We start from the raw sequence: 24,736 nt of genomic DNA, 5'->3' as shown, positions 1-24,736 counted from the left end.
CAAATATGTTTTCCCAAGCCGTTGCTTCTCTTTTTATCTTGATACGTTTTCCTTAGCCATGCAGAAAGAAGCTTTTAATTTTGATGAGATCCCATTTGTTTATTCTTTTCTTTATATTCCTTGCTCTAGGGGACATATCGGTAAAAATGTTGCTGCATGAAATATCTGACAGTTTCCTGCCAATGTTCTCCTCTAGGGCTTTAATGGTGTCATGGCTTATATTTAAGTCTTTTATCCACCTTGCATTTATTTTGGTGTATGGTGTAAGTTGGTGCTCGAGTTTCAGTTTTTAGCATGTAGCTGTCCAGTTCTCCCAACACCATTTGTTTAAGAGACTATCTTTACTCCATTTTATGTTACTGCCCCCTTTGTCGAATATTAATTAACTGTAGAGAGTTGTGTTTATATCTGGGCTCTCTGTTCTATTCCATTGGTCTATGTGCTTGTTTTTATGCCAGTACCAGGCTGTTTTGATTACAGTGGCCTTGTAATACAGTTTGATATCAGGCATTGTGATCCCTCCCACTTTGTTCTTCTTTCTCAACATTGCAGCTGCTATTTGGGGTTGTTTATGGTTCCATATAAATTTTTGAAGTGTTTGTTCTATGTCTGTGAAATATGCCATTGGTACTTTAATAGGTATTGCATTGAAACTGTAAATTGCTTTGGGTAGTATGGATATTTTGATGATGTTAATTCTTCCAATCCATGAACACGGTATGTGTTTCCATTTGTTTGTGTCTTTCTTGATTTCTTTCTTCAGTGTTGTGTAGTTTTCTGCATACAGGTCTTTTACCTCGTTGGTTAGATTTATTCCCAGATATTTTAATTTTGTTTTTGCTATATCGAATGGGGTTCTTTTCTTGATTTCTGCTTCTGCTGATTCATTGTTAGTACACAAAAATGCCTTTGATTTCTGGATATTGACTTTGCATCCTGCTGTTTTACCAAATTCATTTATTAGTTCGAGTAGTTTTTTGGTAGAGTCTATAGGATTTTCCATGTACACTATCATGTCATCTGCAAACAATGACAGTTTTGTTTCCTCCTTTCTGATTTGGATGCCTTTTATTTCCTTTTCTTGCCTGATCACTGAGGCTAAAACTTCCAATACTATATTGAATAGAAGTGGTGAAAGTGGACAAGCTTGTCTTGTTCCTGATCTTAGTGGAAAAGATTTTAGTTTTTGCCCATTGAGTGTGATGTTGGCTGAAGGTCTCTCATATATGGCCTTTATTATATTGAGGAATGCTCCCTTTATTCCCACTTTGCTGAGTACCTTTATCATAAATGGGTGCTGTACCTTATCAAAAGCTTTTTCCACATCTATTGATATGACCATGTGGTTTTTGTCTTTGCTTTTGTTTATGTGATGTATTACATTTACTGATTTGCGGATATTGAACCATACTTGCATCCCTGGGATGAATCCCACTTGGTCGTGGTGTACGATGTATTGCTGGATGCAATTTGCCAATATTTTGTTGAGGATTTTAGTGTCTATGTTCATCAGCGATATTGGCCTGAAGTTTTCTTTGTTGTATCTCTATCTGGTTTTGGAATTAGGATGATGCTGGCTTCATAAAGAGAGTTTGGGAGTTTCACATCATATTGGATTTTTTGGAATAATCTGTGAAGAATAGGGGTTACCTCTTCCTTAAATGCTTTGTAGAATTCTCCCGTGAAACCATCGGGTCCAGTGCTTTTTTGTGATGGGACTTTTTTGGTTACTGCTTCAATTTCATCTGCTGTTATTGGTCTGTTCAGGCTTTCTACTTCTTCATTGAGTTTTGGAAGATTATATTTTTCTAGAAATTTGTCCATTTCACCTAGGTTGTCAAATTTCTTGGCATACAGTTCTTCATAGTAATTTCTTACAATCCCTTCTATTTCTGTTGTATCAGTTGTAATTTCTCCTCTTTTGTTTCTGATTGTGTTTATTTGGGTCCTCTCTCTTCTTTTCTTAATGAGCCTACTTAAAAGTTTGTCTATTTTGTTTATCTTTTCAAAAAACCAGCTCCTGGATTCATTGATCTTTAGAATTGTGCTTTTTAGTTTCTATGTCATTTAATTCTGCTCTGATCTTGATTATTTCCTCCCTTCTACTTGCTCTGGGCTGTCTTTGTTCTTGTTCCTCGAGTTCTTGCAGGCATCGGGTTAGGTTGTTTGTTTGAAATGTTTCTATTTTCTTTAGGTAAGCCTGTATTGCTATGAACTTCCCTCTCAGGACTGCCTTCATTGTGTCCCGTAAGTTTGGGGTTGTTGTGAGTTCATTTTCATTTGTTTCCAGAAACTTTTTGATCTCTTCCCTAATTTCATTCTTGACCCATTCATCGTTTAATAGCCTACCATTCAGTCTCCATGATTTTGGGTGTTTTTGGTTTTTTCCTGTGGGGTTGGTTTCTAATTTCAGTCCCTTGTGGTCAGAGAAAATGCTTGGTATGATTTCCATTTTCTTGAATTTGTTGAGGCTCATTTTGTGTCCTATCATGTGGTCTATCTTCGAAAATGTTCCATGTGCATTTGAAAAGAATGTGTATTTAGCTTCTTTGGGATGAAGGGCTCTATATATATCAGTCAAGTCCATTTCATCTACGGTGTTGTTTAGTGCAGCTATATCTTTGTTGATATTTTGTTTGGAAGATCTGTCCATTTTAGACAGTGGGGTGTTAAAATCCCCTACTATAATTGTGTTGCTGTCAATATCTTTCTTGAGGTCCTCTAGGATTTTCTTTATATATTTGGGTGCTCCTGTGTTGGGTGCATATATATTTATAATGTTAATGTCTTCTTGGTGGATTCTTCCCTTGAGTAATATGACGTGACCTTCTGGGTCTCTCTTTATGGCCCTTTTTTTGGAGTCTATTTTGTCTGATATGAGAATTGCTACCCCGGTATTTTTTCCTTGTCCATTTGCTTGGAAAATTTGTTTCCATCCTTTCACTTTTATTCTGTGATGGTCTTTTGTCCTGAGGTGGGTCTCTTGTAGGCATCATATGTGTGGGTCATGCTTTCTTATCCATTCAGCTATTCTATGTCTTTTGATTGGAGCATTTAATCCATTTATGTTTAAGGTTATTATTGATAGGTACTTATTCATTGCCATTTATCTACCTGTGTTCCTCTCTGTCACTCTCTTTTTCTTACTTTCCTTAAAGCAGTCCTTTTAGTATTTCTTGTAGAGCTGGTTTGGTGGAAGCGTATTCTTTTAGACTTCTTTTATCTTGGAAGCTCTTTATTTGGCCTTCTATCTTGATTGAGAGCCTTGCTGGGTTAAGTAGCCTTGGTTGTAGGCCTCTGGTTCTCATTACTTGGAATATTTCTTGCCATTCTCTTCTTGCTTGGAGTGTTTCCATTGAGAAATCAGTAGCTAACCTTATTGGGGCTCCCTGTATGTTACTTCCTTTTTCTCCCTTGCTGCCTTTAAGATTCTCTCTGTCTTGGAAGTTTGCCATTTTAATGATGATGTGTCTTGAAGTGGGCCTCTTTGGGTTCCTGTTGATTGGGACTCTCTGTGATTCCTGGATTCGTGTGACTTTTTCTCTCATAAAATTAGGAAAGTTTTCCATCTATACTCTTTCAAATAAGTTTTCTATTCCTTGTTCTTCTTCTTCTTCTTCTTCTTCTGTTATTCCTATTATTCAGATATTATTACATTTCATATTGTCTTGCATTTCTCTTAATCCCTCATTCTTTCTGAGCCTCTTTTCCTTTTCTTGCTCTTTCTGGGAGATTCTTTCTACTGTGTCCTCCAACTCACTGATCCGATCTTCTGCCTCATCGATCCTGCTTTTCATTCCTTCTACTGTGTTCTTCAGTTCCGAAATTGTATTCTTCATTTCCTCTTGTCCTTTGGTGATGGTTTCTATTTCCTTTTTCATGTTGATATAGTTTGCAGTGAGTTCATTGTAGCTCCCCTGTAGTTTCTGGTAGCTCATTGTAAGCTCTTTGAATTTCCTAATATCCAGTGGTTTGAATTCAATATCTGATGGTTGACTTTCCTCTCTTTCATCTAACATTCTTTCTGAGACTTCCACCTTTTCTTTCATTGGGGCATTGTTTCTTTGTCTTCCCATTGTTTGTGAGACTCTTCTTGTTAGCTTCAGCTTCTTAAATTGATCTGTTCTGACTCCCTGGGTTTATGGTGTGAACTTCTGTGGTAGAATACCTGTGAGATTCAGTGATGCAGTCTCCTGCAGGTATCTTGATGTTTTCCGCTTCCACCTACTGCTTTCTTTATGTGTGTGTGATCAGCTGGAGGGGGAGGCAAAATGGTTTATGACAGCAGCAGAGTACTGTATGATATTTTCAGTCACAGCCAGTAGAGAAAAGATAGAAGATCTTTAGGCTATATATTGTGTTAACTGTAATCTTCAACCCAACTTGCTACTTTTTAGAAAGGATGGACCAAAGATAAGTCTTTTGTTGAGGAGGGAAGGCTTATGAGTTGGTCAGATTTTGGGGTAAGGTGAGAGTAAAGAATAGTAAATAGGTGTATTGTGTGATCAAGTAGAGTTAATCACTACAGTAATAGAATTCAGGAACCTGTAAAGTGGGTAAGACCCAAGAGATGTGTTGTGAAGTAGTTACAGTGGTATAGAAAGCAACAAACAAACATAAAAAAAAGGGCAGGAGAAGGGAGGAAAAAGTGGTAAGTTTGGGATGAAAAGAAGGACTAAAACAGGAAAAAAGAAAGGAGAGGAACAAAGTATTGAAAGATAAAGCAATAGTAAAATTAAAAATATGTACAATTACTGAAAAAAATGTTTAAAAAACCCCCACACCCTCCCTTGTTGGTTTCAAACTGTCCAATTCAGTTTTTCTGGTTTCAGCAGGACCTCTCTGTGGGCTGGGTTGTAGGCGCACGAGCCCACACATGTGCCAGCCAGGCTACCAGACTGGGGTGCGGGCACCCACACATCCAACAGGCTGCCTGGGTCCCACAGGATCTGGTACGGTCGTTCCCAGTCCTGTGGCTGGGTGAGAAGCAAGGCAAGCTGCCTTCGCAGGAGAACACCTCAGTCCCCTTTCCAATAAAAAGTTCTCCAGAAAGCCTGCTTCTCAGCCCAGCCCAATCCCCAACCGGCCGGTTGAGACAATGCTCCTCTCAAATCTCCCAGGCTGGCAGGCTGGTGGGCTGGGGGGCTAGCGACCACAGAGATCACAACTGAACACGGCCCCCTGTCCTTGCCACCCTCCCTGCAAACCTAGGCAGACAGGTCTCTGACCGGTGCCTCCCAGCCCCGCCTAGATGGGGAGGGAGGGAGCCAGCTCCCTTCCAAGGACCCCGCAGCTGGCCCAAGAGTCCACCGGGTGCCGGGCTCCCTATGAGTGCTCTGTGGCAGATGCCCCTGTCACTGGGCGCAGACAGAAGCCTCTGGGCCCTGGCCACTGCAGCAGCTGCGGCCCTGGAGCCGTTATGCACCGGCAGAGGGCTGCCGGCCCGGCTACCTCCGTCCTTACTCACGTCCCAGAGACTGCACCAACCTGTAGCTGTCTGGTCCGTCACTATCTCTGGTCTCTTATTTTCATAAACGCTGGGGAATTGTTGGTGGGGAATTGATTGCGCTGTTCCTCAGTAGATCTGTCAGGATTTTCTCCCAGGGGTAGGAGAACTGGAGTCGCTCCGTCCTACTCTGCTGCCATTTTCTCAAGAGCTAGGGGGTTTTTTGTTTTTTTTTTCTTTAGGTAAAGATTTTTTAAAAATTTTATTTAAATTGTTCAAGTATAGTTTTCTGTCTTTTACTTTCTTGCATAATTGTGCTGGTTAAGACTTCCAGTATTGTGTTGAAAATAGTGATGAGTGTAGAAATTCTTGTCTTCTTCCTAATCTTTGGGGGGAGGACATTCAGATTTTCATTAAGTATGACATTAGTGTAGTTTTTTTGTAGAACTTCTTTATGAAGTTGAGGAGGTTCACCTCTATTCATAGTTTTCTGAGAGGTTTGGTTTTTTTTTTTTATCATGAATAGGTGTTCAGTTTTATCATGTGCTTTTACTACATCAATTTATATGGTCATGTGATTTTTGTTCTTTCACCTATTAGGATGGTAGATTACATTGATTTTTGAATATTGAATCAATCTTTCTTCCTTGAATAAACTCCTTTTGGTTATGGTATATAATTCTTTTTTTTTAAAGATTTTATTTATTTATCTTTAGAGGGGAAGGGAAGGAGAGAGGGAGAGAAACATCAATGTATGGTTGCCTTTCGTGCGTCCCCTGCTGGGAGTTGGCCTGCAGGGAACTGGCCTGCAACCCAGGCATGTGCCCTGACTGGGAATCGAACCGCGATCCTCTGATTCGCAGGCCCGCACTCAATCCACTGAGCTATACCAGCCAGGGCTAATTCTTTTTATATATTACTGAATTCTGTTGGCTAATACTTGGTTAAAGATTTTATATCTATAATCAGAGGGGATATTGTGTCTGATTTCTGTCTTGCTAGGCTTCCCTTTTCCAAGTTCTTTGATTAGAGAGAGAGAAAGAGAGCGAGCGAGCGAGCAGGTTTTGTTGGGGGGGGATTATTTTTGATCTGTCTTCATTGACATTTATGGATTGCCAACATCTTCACTATCCAGTCTGGGACCTATGCAGCAAGAAAGAACACCTAGAAAATTCCCTGCTATATTTCCCTGGGTACTGAGTTCCCTTGGTAGTTTACCTTCTCCATTCAACTTTTTGGAGTCTTCTTATATTTTATGCATTATATCCAGAGTTTAACTGTATGTACTTCTTGGAAGGAATAGAGAGATGAGTCTTCTCCATCTTGTCCTGAAACCATCCAGTCTGTATATTTAAAAAAGTAGATTTTGAAGCTCCTTTCCTGTATATGAGGGTGAAAAGTATCCAATCAACAAAACAAACAAGTGCGCAAAATAAAACCAGAGATATGGAAGTAAGGAACAAACTGACAGTGACCAGAGAGGAAGGAGGAGGAGGATAATGGGGGGAAGAAGGGGAGGGGTCATCAAGGGCCCATGGACAAGGGCAAATGGGGGAAGGATTGAGGGTGGGAGTTGGGGGTGGGTAGGGCAGGAGGAGAGTATGGAGGAAAATGGGAACAACTATAATTGAATAATTTTAAAAAAGACTAAAATTCAAAAGAAAGAAGTTTTCAGCCCAAAGGATCCATGAAGGTGTCATAGTAGAGGTAGCATTTTTCATTCAAGAAAGAGTAAGACTGGATGAGCCAAACTTGAAAATCATCAGGAAGCACTAGAAAAAGTAAATTCATTAATAAAATAACTAATGTTTTTGTGTGAAAAAAAGGAAAACTAATCTTTAAATTTGTTGGGGAAGAGAGTATGTATGCCTCCTACAGAATAGCAGAATGACTGGCATAAAAAATATTCCCAGTGAATATTAATCAGATTGCTACAGTGATCACAGTGCATTTCAGTTTAGTTGCTCTGGACTAGAACTTATCTCTCAGTGATTACAAATATATTTGTTTTCCTAAGGGAACTTAAATTGCCATTTCACTCTGAGAATTTAGTGTTTCTTGCTGTGGGATATAAAGTTGTAGGTTATACAACCATGTTGATTTATTGTCCCATCTGTGGACAGTTTCGAGGGAGAAAGAATGTGCTAAGAATAATTAGGACCAGACAAGCAGTGTAAGCAGAGACTGTAATGGGCAAAGCGGGACATATGGACACCCTATTTATACCTGTTCTATGAATTTACTATTGACTTAATTTGGGAATATGGGTATTGAAACATTTCTGTGCATTTCTCAAGTGTTACAGCTATATATGCTGGTGTATGCATATGCATGTGCTCACTTGCACTCAAGCGTTTTATCCCTAATAATAAAGGAATAAAGGAGAGTTGTTTAGGCTGGCTGAATTAATGTAGGATCCTTGCTAAAGAGAATGTTTTTGTTTTACTTTCATAGTTGTCCACAAGGGCCACGCACAGGTCTTTTAAATCCCATTAAAGCCTACACAAAAAGGACATTCCAGTTTAATACGGTTTGTCCAGAAGAAATAATTATTAAAATATCTTGGAATAAATGGAACACAAAGTGTTTGAAACCCTATTCACAGCTTTTCTTCAAGTTATAAAATGGGTACTTTAGGTGTAAATAATTCATCCTGACAAACTTGTTTAATTTGGTGTGTGCCTGCCTGCCTGCTTGTGAATATATGATTTTATTTTTGGAGCCCTGTGACATTTAGCCCCTTGTTAGTTTAGTACTTCTCATGAATCAGATTGTTCTGACAAGAGTCCAGGGTCTAGACCTCTAAGTTCTATCTAACCAAACTTTTTGTACTTTTTGTACTTTTTGTAGACAATCTTCCAAACAAAAGAAGGCTATTCAAACCGCTATCCGCAAAAATAAAGAGGCAAATGCAGTGCTGGCCCGGCTGAACAGTGAACTCCAGCAGCAGCTCAAGGTAAGGGGCTTCCTGATTTTGGGTTACTAGGCTTTTCATCTAGTAGTTTTGTTTTGAACATTGGCTGATTGGTTCCATTTCTGATGGTAAGACTTGCTTCTTTGTTCTCAAATTCCTTTTGGAAGGCAGAGAATTGCTGTATTTAAGATTCATGGATTGGTTCTTGTATGTTTCAAGGAAGACTAGTAACTCTAATATGTAGGCTACATATTGTGTGTTAGTTAAAAGGAAAGATAATCTATTATAAGGGCTGTTTGAAGCATTCTATATTGTATGAAGCTTCTGGATAAACCCTTACTTATTTAGATATGCCCTGAAAAATGCTATACTTATTTCAGTGGAAGAGAGTGGCCCTGATACTATCAAAGGCCCTGGTACCTTGGAACTGGTTCCATATCACCTTGTCAAGGACATCACCCCTGTTCTTATCACCCGTGTCTCTTCATTGTTAATCTCCTGTGTATTACTTTTGCAGGGCTGCCATGGCAAAGTACGACAAAGTGGGTGGTTTAAAATAACAAATCTAGTCTCATAGCTCTGGAGGCTGAAAGTCTGAAACCTAGGTGTCAGCCAAGCTCTCTCTCTTGGGGAGAACCCTGCCTTTCTTCTTCCAATTTCTGGTGGGGCTGGCAATGCTCAGTGTTCCTTGGCTTGTAGATGCATCACTGCGATTTCTGTCTCCACTCTCACATGGCCACCTCTCTGTGTCTCTTCACATGTTCTCTCTGTGAGTGTCTGTGCCTATGCCCAAATTTCCTGTTTTTATAAGGACACCAGTCATGTGGGATTAGGCCCATGTGACTGATCCCTTTTTAACTTGTAGATGCATCACTGTGACTTCTGTCCCCACTGTCACATGGCCACTTCTCTCTATTTCTGTCCAAATTTCTCTTCTTACTATGTCCTTTTCTTGTAAGGACACTGGTCATTGGATTAAGGCCCAACCTAATCTAGCATAACCTCATTTGAACTAAATTATATCCTCACAGTTCTACCTACTGTGTCCCTTGATCCTCTGCTGGTTCATGCCCATCCACAAATGAACATGCTCCAGTTCATTTATCTATCATCTTGACCCCACATTCTTCAGCTGTTGCTGGTCTCTTTGGCCTCCTTCACAGCCATGTTTCTGAGGAGTTCTTTCCATTTACTATCTCTGCTCCCTCACCAACAGTTTTCTCTTCCTCCACTTTAGTGTGACTTCTATCCTCCACTCACCTCCTCTTAACAGCCAAATCCAAAGGCCCTGTCTTAATATTACTTGAATTTTTGAACTACATAATTGCCGTTCCCTCCTCTGAAGTTGCTTTTCTAACTGGCTTTTGGGAAACCAAACCTGGCTCATTTTTTTCTGCTTCACTGATTCTTCCTCTTTAGCATCCTCTGCTGCCTCTTCCTTCTTTGATTTCTCTTTTTTTAGTCCCCCTGCCCTGGTATTTTATTATACACATTTTCAAACATACAAGAAAGTTGAAAGAATCATACAGTAAATACTTTTATAGCCACTACTTTGGTTCTGCAATTAATATTTGCCTATATTTGTTTTTCTCACATATTCATTCCTTTCTCTGTCCCTGAAGACTTCTGTATATATGCCTTAAATACTTAGCATGCATATAATGAACTACAGTTCAATATTTTTACAGACTTCTTATGACGTAAATTTTACATATAGTGAATGAACAAATCTTAAGGGTACTTTTGCTCAGTTTTTAACAAATGCATACACTTATGGAACCCACACCCCTAACAAGATACTACCATCATCCCAGGAAGATACTACCTACTTTTGCTCCTTCCTGGTAAACTCCTATCCCACTCTTGCAAAAATAACCAGCATTCTAAATTTTTATGCCATAGTGTTGCCTAGCCTATAGATTTATAGAAAAGGTGTCTTAACATGATTTGTGTGTAAAAGTTCTTTCACTTAATATTATGTTTTTGAAATTTATACTGTTGTATGTGTCAGTAATCTTTTTTACTGCTGAGTAGTATCCTGTTGAGTGAATATGCCACAGGTTGGTTCTCAGTTTGCCTACTAATGGATACTTGAACTGTTTATAGTTTTTGGCTATTTTGTATAAAACTGCGTTCTTGAATTGGTCTTTGTGTGCAACTATATTCTCTTTTTTAAAAGTATTTTTTATGGATTATGCTATTACAGTTTTTGGAATTTTCCCCTCTTTACCTGCCCCCCCCCAACGGTTGCACCTGCCAACCCTCCAAGATTCCCCCCTGCCTTAGTTCATGCCCCTGGGTTGTACATGTAAGTTCTTTGATTTCTCTGTTTCCTATACCATTTTTATCTTTCCCCATCTATTTTATGTGTACTAATTATGCTGCTTCTGCCCTGTACCTTTCCCCACTATTCTTTCCTTCCCCCTCCCCACTGAAATCCCTCCATGTGATGTCTGTTTCTCTGATTCTGTTCCTGTTCTAGTTGTTTACTTAATTTTTGTTTTCATTGTTTTTCTTTTCTTTTAGGTTCATTTGTTGATAGTTGTGAGTTTTTTGTCATTTTATTGTTCATATTTTTAAATCTTTTTTCTTAGATAAGTCCCTTTAACATTTCATATAATAAGGGCTGAATGATAATGAACTCCTTGAACTTGACCTTATCTGGGAAGCATTTTATCTGCCCTTCCATTCTAAATGAAAGCTTTGCTGGATAGAGCAATCTTGGATGTAGGTCCTTGCCTTTCATGACTTCAAATACTTTCCAGCACCTTCTTGCCTGCAAGGTTTGTTTTGAGAAATCACCTGATAGTCCAATGAAAACTCCTTTGTAGGTAATTGTCTCCTTTTCTCTTGTTGCTTTTAGGATTCTCTCCTTATTTTTAATCTTGGGTAACTTAATGATGATGTGCCTTGGTGTGTTCCTCTTTGAATCCAACTTCTTTGGGACTCTCTGGGCTTCCTGGGTTTCCTGGGTTTCCTGGAAGTCTATTTGCTTTGCCAGATTGGGAAAATTTTCCTTCATTATTTGTTCAAATAAGTTTTCAATTTCTTGCTGTTGTTCTCCTCCCGGCACCCCTATAATTCAGATATTGGGACATTTCAGGCTGTTCCAGAGGTTTTTAAGTACCTCTTCACTTTTTAAAATTCTCGTTTCTTCATTCTGTTCTGGTTGGATGTTTATTTTTCCCTTTTGTTCCAAATCATTGCTTTGAGTCCTGGTTTCCTTCCTGTCACTGTTGGTTCCCTGAATATTTTGCTTTGTTTCATTTTAGGTAGCATTCATTTGTTTTTTTCATTTTTCGACCAAGCTAATCAGCTCTGTGAGCATTTTGATTACCAGGGCTTTAAATTCTCCATCAGGTAGGTTGGCTATCTCCTCATCTCTTAGGTCTCTTTCTGAAGTTTTGCTCTGTTCTTTCATTGGGGCTATATTCCTTTGTCTCAGCACACCGGTCTGGTTGTTCTGTCTTCTTTAATTCCTTGGTTGTCAGAGTTCCATGAAGTTTGATTTTCCTGGGACTTCTGGTTGTTTATTGATTTGATTTTTATTTTTTTAAAAAAATTATTTATTTATCTTTAGAGGGGAAGAGAAGGAGAGAAATATCAATGTATGGTTGCCTCTCATGAGTCCCCTGCTGGGAACTGGCTCGCAACCCAGGCATGTGCCCTGTGTGGGAATTGAACCACAATTGTGTGGTTCGCAGGCCCACGCTCAATCCACTGAGCTACACCAGCCAGGGCTGTTTATTGATTTTAGATTGGTTGTTATCGTCCTTTTGATTGTGCAAGGAAGTGAAGAGTTTCTACCTACACCTCCATCTTGGCCGGAACTTGCAAATACCTTCTCATTTCTCTTGGGTTAGGATTGGTAGGTAATGTCATGAATATTTGTGAATAATTTTTTTTCAATCTTAAACCATTTTTTATATTTCAATTACAGTTGACATACAATATTGTTAGTTTCAGGTGTACACCCCAGTGATGACACACGATATAACTTACTAAGTGATTATCCCAATAAATCTTTTACCCATCTGACATCAGTTATTACAATATTATTAACTATATTCCCTATGCTGTACTTGACATCCCCATGACTATTCTGTTACTACCACTTTGTACTTCTTAACCCCTTCACATTTTTCACTCATGCCCACAACTTCCCTCCTCTCTGGCAATTGTCAAAATGTTCTATGTATCTATCAGTGTGTTTTTGTTCTGCTTGTTCATTTATTTTGATTTTTAGATTCAGTTGTTGATACATATGTATTTATTGCCATTTTATTCATATCTTTTATTCTTTTTAAAGAAGACCTTTTAACATTTCATGTAATACTGGTTTGGTGGTGATAAACTCCTTTAGCTTTTTCTTGTCTGGGAAGCACTTTATCTGCCCTTCCATTGTAAGTGATAGCTTTGCTGGATAGAGTAATCTTGGATGTAGGTTCTTGCTTTTCATTGCTTTTTTTTCTAAACAATATTTTTAATTTTATTATGTTTACTTTTTAAAAAGTAAACATTATCTTATTATCTCCAAATAATTTTTGATATATTTTATTGATTATGCTATTACAGTTATCCCATTTGCCCCCCTTTATTTCCTTCTACCCTTTACCTAGCCTCCCACCAGCATTCCCCCACCTTAATTCATGCCCATGAGTAGTACATGTGAGTTCTTTAGCTTCTCCATTTCCCATACTATTCTTAACCTCTCTCTATTTTGTACCCATGATTTATGCTTCTTATTCCATGTACATTTTCCCCCATTCTCCCCACTTTCCCTCCCTGCTGATAACCCTCCATGTGATCTCCATTTCTGTGATTCTGTTCCTGTTCTAGTTGTTTGCTTAGTTTTTTTTTTATGTTTTTAGATTTGGTGGTAGTTGTGAGTTTTTTGTCATTTTATTGTTCATAAGTTTGGTTTTCTGCTTTTTCTTAGATAAGTTCCTTTAACATTTCATATTATAAGGGCTTAGTGATGATGAACTGCTCTAACTTGACCTTACCTGGGAAGCCCTTTATCGGCCCTTCCATTCTAAATGATAGCTTTGCTGGATAGAGTCATCTTGGATGTAGGTCCTTGCCTTTCATGACTTCAAATACTTCTTTCCAGCCCCTTCTTGCCTGTAAGGTTTCTTTTGAGAAATCAGATGACAGTCTGATGGGAACTCCTTTGTAGGTGATTCTTTCCTTTTCTCTTGCTGCTTTAAGATTCTCTCCTTATCTTTCATCTTGGGTAATGTAATTCTGATGTGCTTTGGTGTATGCTTCCTTGGGTCCAATTTCTGTGAGACTCTAGCCTGCTGGACTTCCTTGAAGTCTATTAGCTTTGCCAGATTGGGTAAGTTCTCCTTCATTATTTTATCAGAGAAGTTTTCAATTTCTTACTCTTCTTCTTCTCTTTCTGGCACCTCTATGATTTGGATGTTGGAATGTTTAACGTTTCCCCAGAGGTTCCTAAGCCTCTCCTCGTTTTTCTGAATTCTTGTTTCTTAATTCTGTTCTGGTTGAATGTTTCTTTCTTCCTTCTGGTCCAAACCGTTTATTTGATTCCCAGTTTCCTTCCCTTCATTATTGGTTCCCTGTATATTCTTTTTTATTTCACCGTTCATGTTCTTCACTTTTTCCTCTATTTTGTGACCATACTCAACCATTACTGTGAGCATCCTGATTACCAGTTTTTTGAAGTCTGCACCTGATAATTCAGTTATCTCTTCATTGCTTAGTTCTGTTTTTGGAGCTTTGATCTGTCCCTTCATTTGGACCATATTTTTTTTGTCTTGGCCCACCTGGTATGCAGTAAGGGGCAGAGCCTTAAGTATTCACTGGGGCAGTCTTAGGTTTTCACCAGGGCAGTACAACCCAGGTCATTGCGTTGTGGTGCTATATGTGGGGGAAGGATCCGAGAGGAAACAGTGCAGCGTGCTCAGCTCTCAGCTGGCTTTCAATCACTTCCCCTGTTACCCACAAGGGAATTGGGCCCTTGTGGTACAGATTCCCAGGTGGGTGAATTTCTGTACTTTCTAGGACCCTGTGGATCTCTCCAACAAACTCTTGTGAGCCTGAGAATTTCTTCTTTTCTTCTTCCACCACAACTTCCAGAGGTTTTTATAGTCAGAGGCTTTGAGGTTTTATTTTACCATGCTGGAACTCTGGATTGCACGGTGTGTCTTGCTCCCCAGTTGTTGCTCCTGGTTTATCTGCACACAAATGTGGGACCACCTTGTCTGCCAGCCACTGCATCACCTGCCTTTGTCTTCCAGTCACTGCCTTGCTGCTTGTTCTCTCCACCCCAGCTACCCATCTCCGCCCCTCCTACCAGTCTGGATGAATGTTTCTTTAACTCCTTAGTTGTCAGATTTCCATACATTCAATTTTATGGCAGTTCTGGTGGGGTTTTTTGCTTTTAAATTTGTAGTTGTCCTTCTTTTCATTGCACGAGGAGCAAAGTGTATCTGCCTACACCTCCACTTTGGCTGAATGTTGCTTTTCATCACTTTGACTATTTCTTGCCAATCCCTTCTGGTCCGCATAGTTTCTGTTGAGAAATCAGCTGACAGTCTTATGGAGCTCATTTATAGATAATGAACTGCTTTTCTCTTGCTTCTTTTAAGATTCCCTGTCTTTAACCTTTTACAATTATGATGTGTCTTGGTGTGGGCCTCTTTGGATTCATCTTGTTTGGGACTGTCAGTGCTTCCTGGATTTGCATGTCCATTTCCTTCCCCAGGTTATGGTCACTTTCTGTCATTATTTTTTCCATAGTTTCAATTTCTTGTTTAATATGTTTAGCTGCTCTGATGTTGGGTACATATATATTTATGATGGTTATATGAATTAACCTTTTAATATTATATAATGACCTTCTCTGTCTTATTACATCTTTTAGCATAAAGTGTATTTGGTCTAATATAAGTAGAGCTGCGCCTGCTCTCTTTCCATGTCTATATCATGGAATATTTGTCTCATCCCTTCACTTGGAGTTTATGTGTGTGACCTTGAAGCTGGAGTGAGTCTCTTGGGTTACTTTGGTGTCCTTGTCAAAGTGTAATGAACATATAAGTGTAAATTTATTTCTGATTTCTTATTCTGTTCCATTAATTTATTTGTTGATCCTTATACCTGTACCACACATTCTTGATTAGTATTGCTTTATAGTAAGTCTTGAAATCAGGTAGTATAAATTTTTCAATCCGATCTTTTACAAGATTATTCTGGGCCCTTTGTTTCATGTAAATTTTAGAATAGATATGTCATTTTCTACAAAATAGCCTACTAGGATTATGATTCGGTTTGCATTGAATCAATAGATCAGTTTAAGGACAATTGATATATAAACAATGTTGAGTTTGCCAGTCCGTGAGCATAGTACTTAACTCCAGTTACTTAGATCTTATAAAATTCCTCTCAGTGGTTCTGAGTGTACAAAGCTATTGTGTATCTTTTGTTAAATTCCCAAGTTTTTGTGTTGTTGAATTTTAAATTATCAATTGTGATATTCAATGTTTTTGAAAATTGAATTGCATTTTAAGATTTTATTCTCTGAGTTTATGAATAAAGGTTACAGAATACAAGGTCAACACACAAAAAGCAATAATTTTCCTGTATATAAATAATGAATAAATTGTAACTGAAATTTGAAAAACAATACTATTCACAGTAGCTTGCCCCCAACCCTAGATGAATGCTTAGGTATAGTCCCCTGGCTGGGGTGGCTCAGCAGATTGAGTATGGTCCTGCGAACCAAAGGGTTATCAGTTTGATTACCAATCAGGGCACATGCCTGTGTTGTGGCCCAGGTCCCCCATAGGGATGCACGAGAGGCAACCACACAATGATGTTTCTCTCCCTCTCTTTCTTCTTCCCTTCCCCTCTCTCTAAAAATAAATAAAATAAAATAAAATAAATACTTAGGAATAAAGTCACCAAAACATACAGGATCTGCCCTGACTGGTGTGGCTCAGTTGGTTGGAGCATCATCCCATAACCAAAGAGTTGCAGGTTCTATTCCCAGTCAGGGAACATACCTCCATTGTGGATTTGGTCCCTGGTCTGGGCATGTATGAGCCCCAGTCTTGGTGCATGCGATCTGTGGTCAGGGAGTGTATGGGAGGCAACTGATCAATGTTTCTCTCTATTCCTCTCTCTCTTCCTCTCTTTCTGAAAGCAGTGAAAAAAAGTCTTCCAGTGAGAAAAAAAACACACAACTGGATCTGTATACTGAAGACTGTAAAGTGCTGTTAAAAGAAATTCAAGAAGACCAAAGTAAATGGAGAGACATATGCTGTTTGTAGATTGGGAGACTCAGTATAGTAGTGATGTCACTTTTTCCAAAGTGATCTATAGATTTATTATAATACCAGTCAAAGTACTAGCAGTATATTTTTGTAGGTATAGACAGCTAATCCTATAATTTGCATGTCAGGACCTAGGAACTAGAGTAATTAAAAAAATTTGAAAAGGAAGAACAAAGTTGGAAGAATTACTTTAATATCAAGATTTAGTAATCAAGACACCATGGTATTGGAGAGATCAATGCATAGATCAGTGGAATGGGATAGACAGTCCTGAAGTAGATTACATGAATACATCAGTTAATTCTGACAAAGGTGCAAAATCAATTCATGGAGAAAAGATAGTCTTTTCAACAAATTGTTTTGTAGTAATTTGTCATTCATATGTAAAAAAGAAAAAGGAACTTGATTTAAACCTCCCATCCTATACAAAGATCAACTTGAAAGGGTCCTAGATGCAAATGTAAAACATAAAGATATAAACCTTTTAGAAGACATATAGGAAAAAAAATCTTTATGACCTGGGGTTAGAAGTGATGCCAAAAGCACAATATATAACAGAAAAACTCAATAAACTGGAGTTCATCAAATTCAGAAATTTTTGCTCTGCCAAAAACACTGTGAAGAGATTTAAGAGAGAAGCTATATACTGGGAGAAAATATTTTCAATTTCACATATTTGACAAAGGACTTGGATCTAGATTATATAAAGAACTCTTAAAGCTGAAGAATTCTCAAAACTCTAACAACTCAAAAATAATCAAAAGACTTGAACAGATACTTCACCAAAGAGCACATAAGGATGGCAAACATGTGAGAAAATATTCAATACCATTAGCCAGTAGGCAAATTAAAATTAAAACCATGATCACATACCACTATACATGTATTATAATTGCTAAAACAGAAAATAGTGGTAACACCAAGTACTGGGAACTGGAACTCTCATGCATTGATTATAGGAATGCAAATTGGTACCCCACCCTGAAAAAGCATTTTGTAGTTTCTTATGACATTATACATACACTTACATGTCCCACTATGAATATCTGCCTTAGTGAGATGAAAGCTTATGTTTACTCAGAAATCTATACTCAAATGTTCACAGCAGTTTTATGTGATAGCAAAAACTGGAAACAACCCAAATGTCCTTCAAAGGAAGAATATGTAAATTATGGTACATTTGCACAGTACAGTGGCATAGTACTTAGCAATAAAAAGGAATGATACACACAATAACTTGGATAAACTTCAAAGACATTATGCTGAGTTAGGTCAGTGTCAAAAGGTTACGCACTGCATGATTCCTTTTATTTGACATTCTTGGAAAGACCAGTAGTTGTCAGGGATTTTGCATGAGGTAAGGGTTTGTAATATCAATGAGTAGTATCAGAGTTTTTGCTTGTTGGAAACCTAATGTACCCTCTTTGTGGTGGTAGTTACATAAATCTATACATGTGTTAAATTTATAGAGCTGTTCACTAAAATGAAAAAGCAAATACAATTTTTATTCTCTACCATATGAGAATAAAAAATAAAATTCTTTTTAATATGTTAAACTTTATTCTGTTTTATGAATATTCATATGTGACCTTGTTTTTGTTTTGCATTTTGTTTGGTTTTGGTGCTTGTTCCCTTTCAATGTGGTATACCAATCTGTAGAAGCTTTTGGAGGTCAGGTGGTCAGTGGAGTTGTAGCTCAAGTCCATGTCAATAGTAGATCCACTGGATCCCTGAATCCACTCTGGTCATTTGTCCAGTTCCATAATGCATAATTGGGAGATACATGCTCAGCAATTGGTAGCATCCCATATTTATTTTCTGTATTTGCTAACTCATTTACTGTTCATGAGTTTACCTTTCAGCTTACAAATTTTATTGCCATTACCTCTTCCCTTTTGTTTATTCTGTCCTTCTGTGTCTATGTCTTAAATTTTTTTGTTTTAGTAGAATTCCAGTAGGGAATAGTATGGTACATGTGTTCAATTCCATCTTTACCCGCAACAGTCTATCTGTATTCTTTTTCTAGGTGATGTTATACAGTCCAAAGACTTTGAAGACCAACATGATGATCATTAGTTTATTTCTAAGCCCTGATTCGCTTTCCTCTGAGTTCCAGACATGAATTTACAACTGCTTACTGAAATTTTCTCTTAATGTATCTAGTATACACAACTCAGATGCTTAATTCCTTCATTTGAAATGCTAATTTCTCATCCAATCTTTTTGCTCTCAATTAATACTACTACTGGCACCTACTTGTTCAACTCAAAATTCCCTTCCTTCTCTCCTATACCAAACTTCATCAACATATTTTATCGGTTCTAGATTCAAAATATATCTGCAGTCCAACCGCTTCTCTCAGTTTTATGGCTGCTACCCTGATCCAAGGCCTTTTCATTTCTCACCTGGGTCCATGAAGTAGCCTCCCAGCTGCTGCCTGCTTCTTTTCTTACCCTGCTACACAGTAGCCAGAGTGAAAAACTTGAATTCCAAAGTAGGACACGTGTCTTCCCTGATACAAAGCCCCCAGTGCCATCCCCCCACACTAAACAGTTTCCTCATTCCTTATTCTGCACACAAGACCCCTGCATAAGTCTCCGATTCCACCTCTTGCCAATACCTCCTTGGTACTTTTGCTCTGGCCATGTAGACCTTTCTGTTCATCAAACACACCAAGCTTGTTCCCTCCCTCAGGGCCTTTGCAGTTGCCCTTTGGTCTCCCTGAATATCCTTCCACCATATCTTCATGACTTGCCCCTCACTTCACTCATGTCTTTGCTCAAGTAGCATCAACTCTGAGAAGCCTTCCCACCTTTCTCCCAGATTCCCATTAGTCTCTATTATATCATCCTACTTGTTTTCTTCTGAAAGTGTCTTGTTTTTCAACTGTATCTTTCTTTAGCCATTTGCATATAAGCCCTAAGAGGGCATTGGTCTGATCTGTCTTGTCTTTGCTGGTATGATCACATTTACAGCAGAATCTGGCCCATAGTAGATAGATCTCAAGGACTGTTGGATGGGTGGGTAGGAGGGCAGATGAATAAATGACTTCTGGGCTGACTCTTATTATCATGTTGGTTTTCGTGGGGCTTCTTAGGATTGAGCTTTTATACAGAATCTTTCCCACTTTGATTCTACCTAAGAACGCCTTTCTCATCACTAACAAATCTGTTTTACAGCTGAAAATTTTATTTCCCAAGTAGCATATTGCTAATCTTCTTTTCTGCATTTTATCCAAAAGTCACACTGTAAGCCATATTTTGTACAGGAGCCTAGATGAGACTTTGGTAGAAGACTGACCAGTGTACTTTTTTCATCTCTTAGACCTGACTGAGTATGGTGTTGGATTAGAATCAAGAAAGATTGAGCTAGAAATGGAGTCCATGATGGCTTTACCTCTCAGTATTAGGAGCTGGCTTTTGCTTTCCTACTTGCTCCTAATCAGTCTTTTACTTTTTAACATCATTTTCTGGTAGCCACTTATCCCTTAAAACTTAAGGTGAGATTGAGGCAATGGTAGGTGGGATGCGTCAGTTTCATTTCATCATCTTCAGAAAGGAGTTGAGAGATTACAAAATGTGAAGCTTCCTTTGTCTAGTCACCAGCTATAAACATGATACCTTCTAGTCTACCCGTCATTGAATCATATGGTACTTAAGTCTTAATGGTTTAATTATGTTTCTTTTTAATATCTGATGAAGTAAAGATGAACCCAGGAAATGACTCCTTTGCTTTTTTGTTTCTTTTTTCTCTGTTTTGTACAACTCAGGAAGTTCATCAAGAACGAATTGCATTGGAAAACCAATTGGAACAACTTCGTCCAGTCACCGTGTTGTGATGCCCAAGACCCAAGTAACAGTGGGTGACCTTTTATGCCAAGATCTTTCCTTCAACTATTTTAATCCAACTACGTGTCATAGATGTCTGACTGTATCAAAAGCTATGAGCAGTGGATTAGGATCCATGCCACCTTTTCTCTTTACTTGTATGTTTTGCTGGATGGAAAAATACAACTGATTATCTCACTTGAAATTGTAATCATCAGTGGAATTTTTCTCTAATTCTTCAATATTTCCTGAGGTGTTAGATGTTGCTCCTTACCAAAAGTCAATCTTTTAGCAAATAATTTAGAGCATTATTTATTTAAAGAATTTATGATTTATCCAAAACCTCATAACCCAGTATGTTCAGGATGCTTGTTTTATTTTTGTTACGTATATCGTGTACAGTATGCTGGTTTCCTGAATAATTGAAATTGTAACTGGATAGTTTTTGGCATGACAATAATAAAACAAAAACTAAAATAAAACGAAAGCATCAGATTTAGACTGACTCTGTGCCCTCCACCACCATATACCAAAAATTGCTTCTTTAGTGCTATTTTGATATTATATTTAGCTATAAATAATACATGACTATTGTTTTCTACTGAATGTCTAAGACTTACTGGATCTTCACACCTCTGTAAAGTGGAAGTTCTGTCAGTGATCTGTTTAACTTGGCCCAGTTAGGTCATCAACCCAGATAACTCAGTTCTTTCATGTAAATTTTTTTGGCAAGAACAATGTGCTTTAACTGCCTTGCCTGATCAAATTAAATAAATAGTTGCCAGATCTCTACTATTATCCTCTATGGGATAACCTATCTGTAAATGCATGAATTTGGAAACTGCCCATCAAATATGAAAGGCTTATGAGACTGTATTGATAAACATTTGTTGTTTGAACCCAGGTTATTCAAACTGGGGACAAAGAGGGAAAATGGTTGTTACCAACCATTCAACAATCTCTGGTAATTATTTTTGTCTTTGTTATATTATCTTGGGTTGTGAGTGTATTGAGTATGAAATAATAAAGAAAGGCAATTCTGACACAGCATATATAGCTATTTGGTTCTGTGTGAAGTGTACCCTTGGGAAGTGATTGGTTTATGTGCCACCCAGAGGGGCCCAGCTGACTCCAGTGTAAGTGATGTAAAACAGTGAGCTCAAATTGCAGAAGCCAGTATCCTATAGAAATTTGGATAGCTACTACCTCACCTACAAGCTCAAGTTGAAAATGGGAATTGAACAACCCTCACAGGGATCAGGGCATGCCAATTTAACATTACTTTGAGAGACTGATGGCAAGAAATGCTGTCTCTTATGCATTTTGCTACTTTATACTTTTTTAGGGTAGAGGGGTAGGATGTGTCTAGCATCCTTTTTGAAGTGGTTTGGATAGGTTTGCAGCATGTGAGATTAAATCTTGGATTTCAACAGAGTTGACAGCTTCTAGAAAAGTAGGCGTTTATTTAATGCTTCCTCATTCCATTGGCAAGCTTTATCAATAGCTTAACGGCAGAAAAGAAAGGCTCAAACAGATGGTGTTTTTCCAGAGAAAAACAAATTGTTGATTCTGTTCTGTGCATATTAAAGGCTTTTGAATTGGCTTGGTTTTGAAAATCAGAAATCTTGAACTCTTTCTCTGTTCATACCTTCTTTCTTCCCCTTTGGCTGCCTTTTTTTTTTTTTTGGTCCCTGTACGAAGGGTTCAGAATCAGTTTAAACCCTTTCTAAGGTCATGAATGGGTCAGTGTAAAGTTAACCTCTTTTCCCATATTCTGAGATCTGGGAGCTGTAACCAATTTTATCAACAGTGTCCTTGTGGCAGGCATTTCACAGCGTGTTTGCCTTTTGTTACATTCAATCCAGGAAAGGCTAGCATGTGTGCTTTATCCCATAATCTTCCAGTACATATACACTCACTCAAGATAGCACTTCATATTCATTAAGCAGATGTATAAACTAAGCAATGTTACTATATATTATGTATTTTAAAAATACTGACATTTCCCCCAGCAAGTCAATGCCAGTGTAAGCCAAATTAGATTGGGATTTTGTTTAGTTGGTGTGATTTTTATTAAAGGAAAAAATCTCCCATCAGACAATCAAAGCTCCATGAGTTGCATAGTGTCACCAATATTTTAAGATAGGCATTGCATTAAAGCACATACCAATAATATCTATACCCAACCTTCTTGACTAGACTTCTAGTTACCACAATTTATTAGTTGTTTAGAAGTGGATTTAAAAACAACATTAAACACAAACACATAGATGTACATACACTTATACATATTATTATTACCTAACTAGTGCTCATCCTCTCTCCTTTTCTCTGTTTTCTTAGGATATGCAATTTCAGTTTAGGATTATAACTCCTGATAATGCTTCTGTGAGCCTTTAATGTAATTTATAGGAGGGCTGGGCTATTGGAATTACCATTATATGTCTTCTAGAAACCTTCTCCAAAATTAGACCTGCTTGCTGGGTAGAGTTCTGTGGACAAAAGGCCAATGTTGCCCCCATCCATAGGGATTTAATAACCTTGTCGTTAAGTGGTCTTCCTCGACAGGGGTCTTGTAGTCCCAGGGATGAAAGTACAGTAGGAGTTGATAGTGTCTCTTATATGTGGCATATTTTTTGTGCCACCTTCCTAGTCAGTAGACATGGAGCAAATCCAAAAGGTACATATCTGGAGTGGAGGTATGTGCTGTCATCAGTACAGATACTTGCTTTAGTTGGAAGGATTTAACTGCTTTACTAATATTAGAGAAGTGCTTTGGGCCTGATTGGAAGAGGAGAAAACTTAGCTGGAAGCTATCCCCACTTTAATCTCATTGGAGAATAGGATGTCCAAGATGAGAAGACTGGTACCCATCTCTTGGCTGGTTAATTACAGGGAAACCAAGGCCTGAAGAGACCACAGGTCCTAGCCCAAAAGAATCCATGGGAAAAAGTAATTAGTGGCAGAGTTTGGATGCCAGGCTGATTTTATGGATTCTAAGCTAACTCCTTGAGCCTCTAGCAAATAGATTAGAAGGGTTTCTTCTATGTTAAATTTTATTTACTTAATCTATCTGAAATTATGAAAACGTGTTTTGATGACTATTAGATCTAGATATTTCTTGTGGATTGAAGCAAAAAGTAAAATCTGAGGGGAAAGAATATGGTTGAACTATTTGTTCTTCTGAGCACCTCACCTTTCATGATGCAATAAGTTACTCTGAGTTTCTTGGCAGAACTTTTGAGAACTGTTGCTTTGAATGAATTCCATTCCTGTATTCCTTATGGGAGTTTGTTTTTAAAATAGACTAGAAATGAACTCAATATGTAGTAAGTTAGTTTTCTTCAGTGTATCTTTGGTTACTTGGGTTGCAAATGTTCAATTTCAGCATACTTTATGGTGAGTAATCAAAAACATGAGTTTTCCTTTGATATCCTACCAATCTCTGAACTCTCATAAAGCATCCTTCTCTTTATATGTGACTTGATTCTATAGTCTGTTTCTAAATGATATTGTCTAGTTCTCAAATGATCTCACACCCATGGTGATAATAGATGTATATTCAGAAGATCAATAAGAAAATAATCTGAAATGGATGTGTTCTTTGCGATTAAGACAAGCTTTTGCAAATGTCTTCTAAGCAGTAGTTTGAAATATTTCAATTATTCTATAACACCTTAGAGCTAAAAACATTTGCTCAACGCAAACTAGAATCACACCTTCTGGCTAGATATCACCAAGGGAGTGTGATTTTAAATATATAGAAAAAAGAATTTCAAATATCTGAGCAACCAGGTCTTCCCATATTGAGAAGTAGGACTCAGAGGTAGTTTGAAAATTATGAATATGAACAAAGTGAAATATATCATTTAAGAGGCCTTTATCTACTCTAGTTATATATAATACTAGTAACTTTGGTTTCTCTTTCCAGATTGGTTTATTCCGTTTTAGGTGTACACTTTTAAAACTATGATCAAAGGATCAGTTGAATTTACACTTTAGTTATTGGCATTCTGTTAGGGCTTTTTTTTTTTTTTTTTTTTGCTTCATGACTTAGTGTGGGAACAAGAAGGGATTTGAGTTTTTGGAGTTCTGAGCTGGCAATCTTGTTTCTCCTTTGGCACAGGCTAAGAGAGACTGCCCACCAGTGCCAACATATCAGTCATTGATGGATATTTGAGTAGGAGTCTTACTATGTGAACCACCCTGCTATGTTTGTTTGCATTAAGAAATGCATCTAGTTTTGACCCTC

The 24,736-nt window shown here is 38.0% G+C and overlaps 1 protein-coding gene across 3 annotated transcripts in view; it reads left to right on the top strand.

The window, feature by feature from the left end:
• REPS2 (RALBP1 associated Eps domain containing 2) overlaps window positions 1–22,731 on the top strand; it is a 215,782-nt gene extending 193,051 nt beyond the window's left edge. For all 3 annotated transcript variants that reach the window (XM_037046289.1, XM_037046287.1, XM_037046288.1), the window contains 2 exons: window positions 8,297–8,402; window positions 20,427–22,731. In XM_037046289.1, coding sequence (XP_036902184.1) covers window positions 8,297–8,402; window positions 20,427–20,495 — 175 coding nt within the window. In that variant the 3' untranslated portion in view covers window positions 20,496–22,731. The remainder of the gene's footprint in view (window positions 1–8,296; window positions 8,403–20,426) is intronic.
• The last annotated feature ends 2,005 nt before the right edge of the window (window positions 22,732–24,736 follow it).

The sequence above is a fragment of the Sturnira hondurensis genome, unplaced genomic scaffold (assembly GCF_014824575.4).
Source record: "Sturnira hondurensis isolate 20B ecotype Veracruz unplaced genomic scaffold, ASM1482457v3 Scaffold0005220, whole genome shotgun sequence".
NCBI lineage: Eukaryota > Metazoa > Chordata > Mammalia > Chiroptera > Phyllostomidae > Sturnira > Sturnira hondurensis.
The sequence above is the reverse complement of the archived record's forward strand: the minus strand, read 5'-3'. Positions and strand labels throughout refer to the sequence as shown.